Below are 413 nucleotides of genomic sequence, written 5' to 3' on the forward strand. Positions count from 1 at the left end.
CCCGGGACCAGCCCCGCGTGCATCCCGGGCAGCATCCCCCGCAGCCGGCAGCGCGCAGGGCACAGCGGGACGTGCCCAGCGACCCCCGAGGTGCCCAGCATCCCCCGCCGGCTGGGGACAGCGGGGACAGTGTGTCCTTCCCGGTGCTTCGCTAAGGATGTTTCACATCCCCACGGGCGAGGCCGCAGGAAATTCCCACTTCCCCGGTGCTTGGAAAGCCCCTCCACCCTCTCCTCCTCCTTCTCCTCCAGTCCCAGGTGCCTCCTTGGGGCCTCCCGGGCTCTGTCCCCAACGCCGGTGGCTTTGCGCAGGAGAACCCCCACGCTGGGGCCTGGCCCTTCCTGAGCCCGCGGCCCCGGTGGTGCAAGGCTGAGGGAAATGATGGATTTCCTCCGGGCCGGCCCAGCTCCTCA

At 70.5% G+C, this 413-nt stretch overlaps 1 protein-coding gene across 1 annotated transcript in view; it reads right to left on the reverse strand.

The window, feature by feature from the left end:
• Positions 1 to 413, reverse strand: part of ABI3 (ABI family member 3) — a 5,583-nt gene that overhangs the window by 4,566 nt on the left and 604 nt on the right. The window contains exon 2 of the mRNA XM_017740500.1: positions 200 to 369. Within this exon, the coding sequence (XP_017595989.1) occupies positions 200 to 369 (170 nt within the window). The remainder of the gene's footprint in view (positions 1 to 199; positions 370 to 413) is intronic.

This window comes from Corvus brachyrhynchos, unplaced genomic scaffold (genome assembly GCF_000691975.1).
Source record: "Corvus brachyrhynchos isolate BGI_N302 unplaced genomic scaffold, ASM69197v1 scaffold47, whole genome shotgun sequence".
Taxonomy (NCBI): domain Eukaryota; kingdom Metazoa; phylum Chordata; class Aves; order Passeriformes; family Corvidae; genus Corvus; species Corvus brachyrhynchos.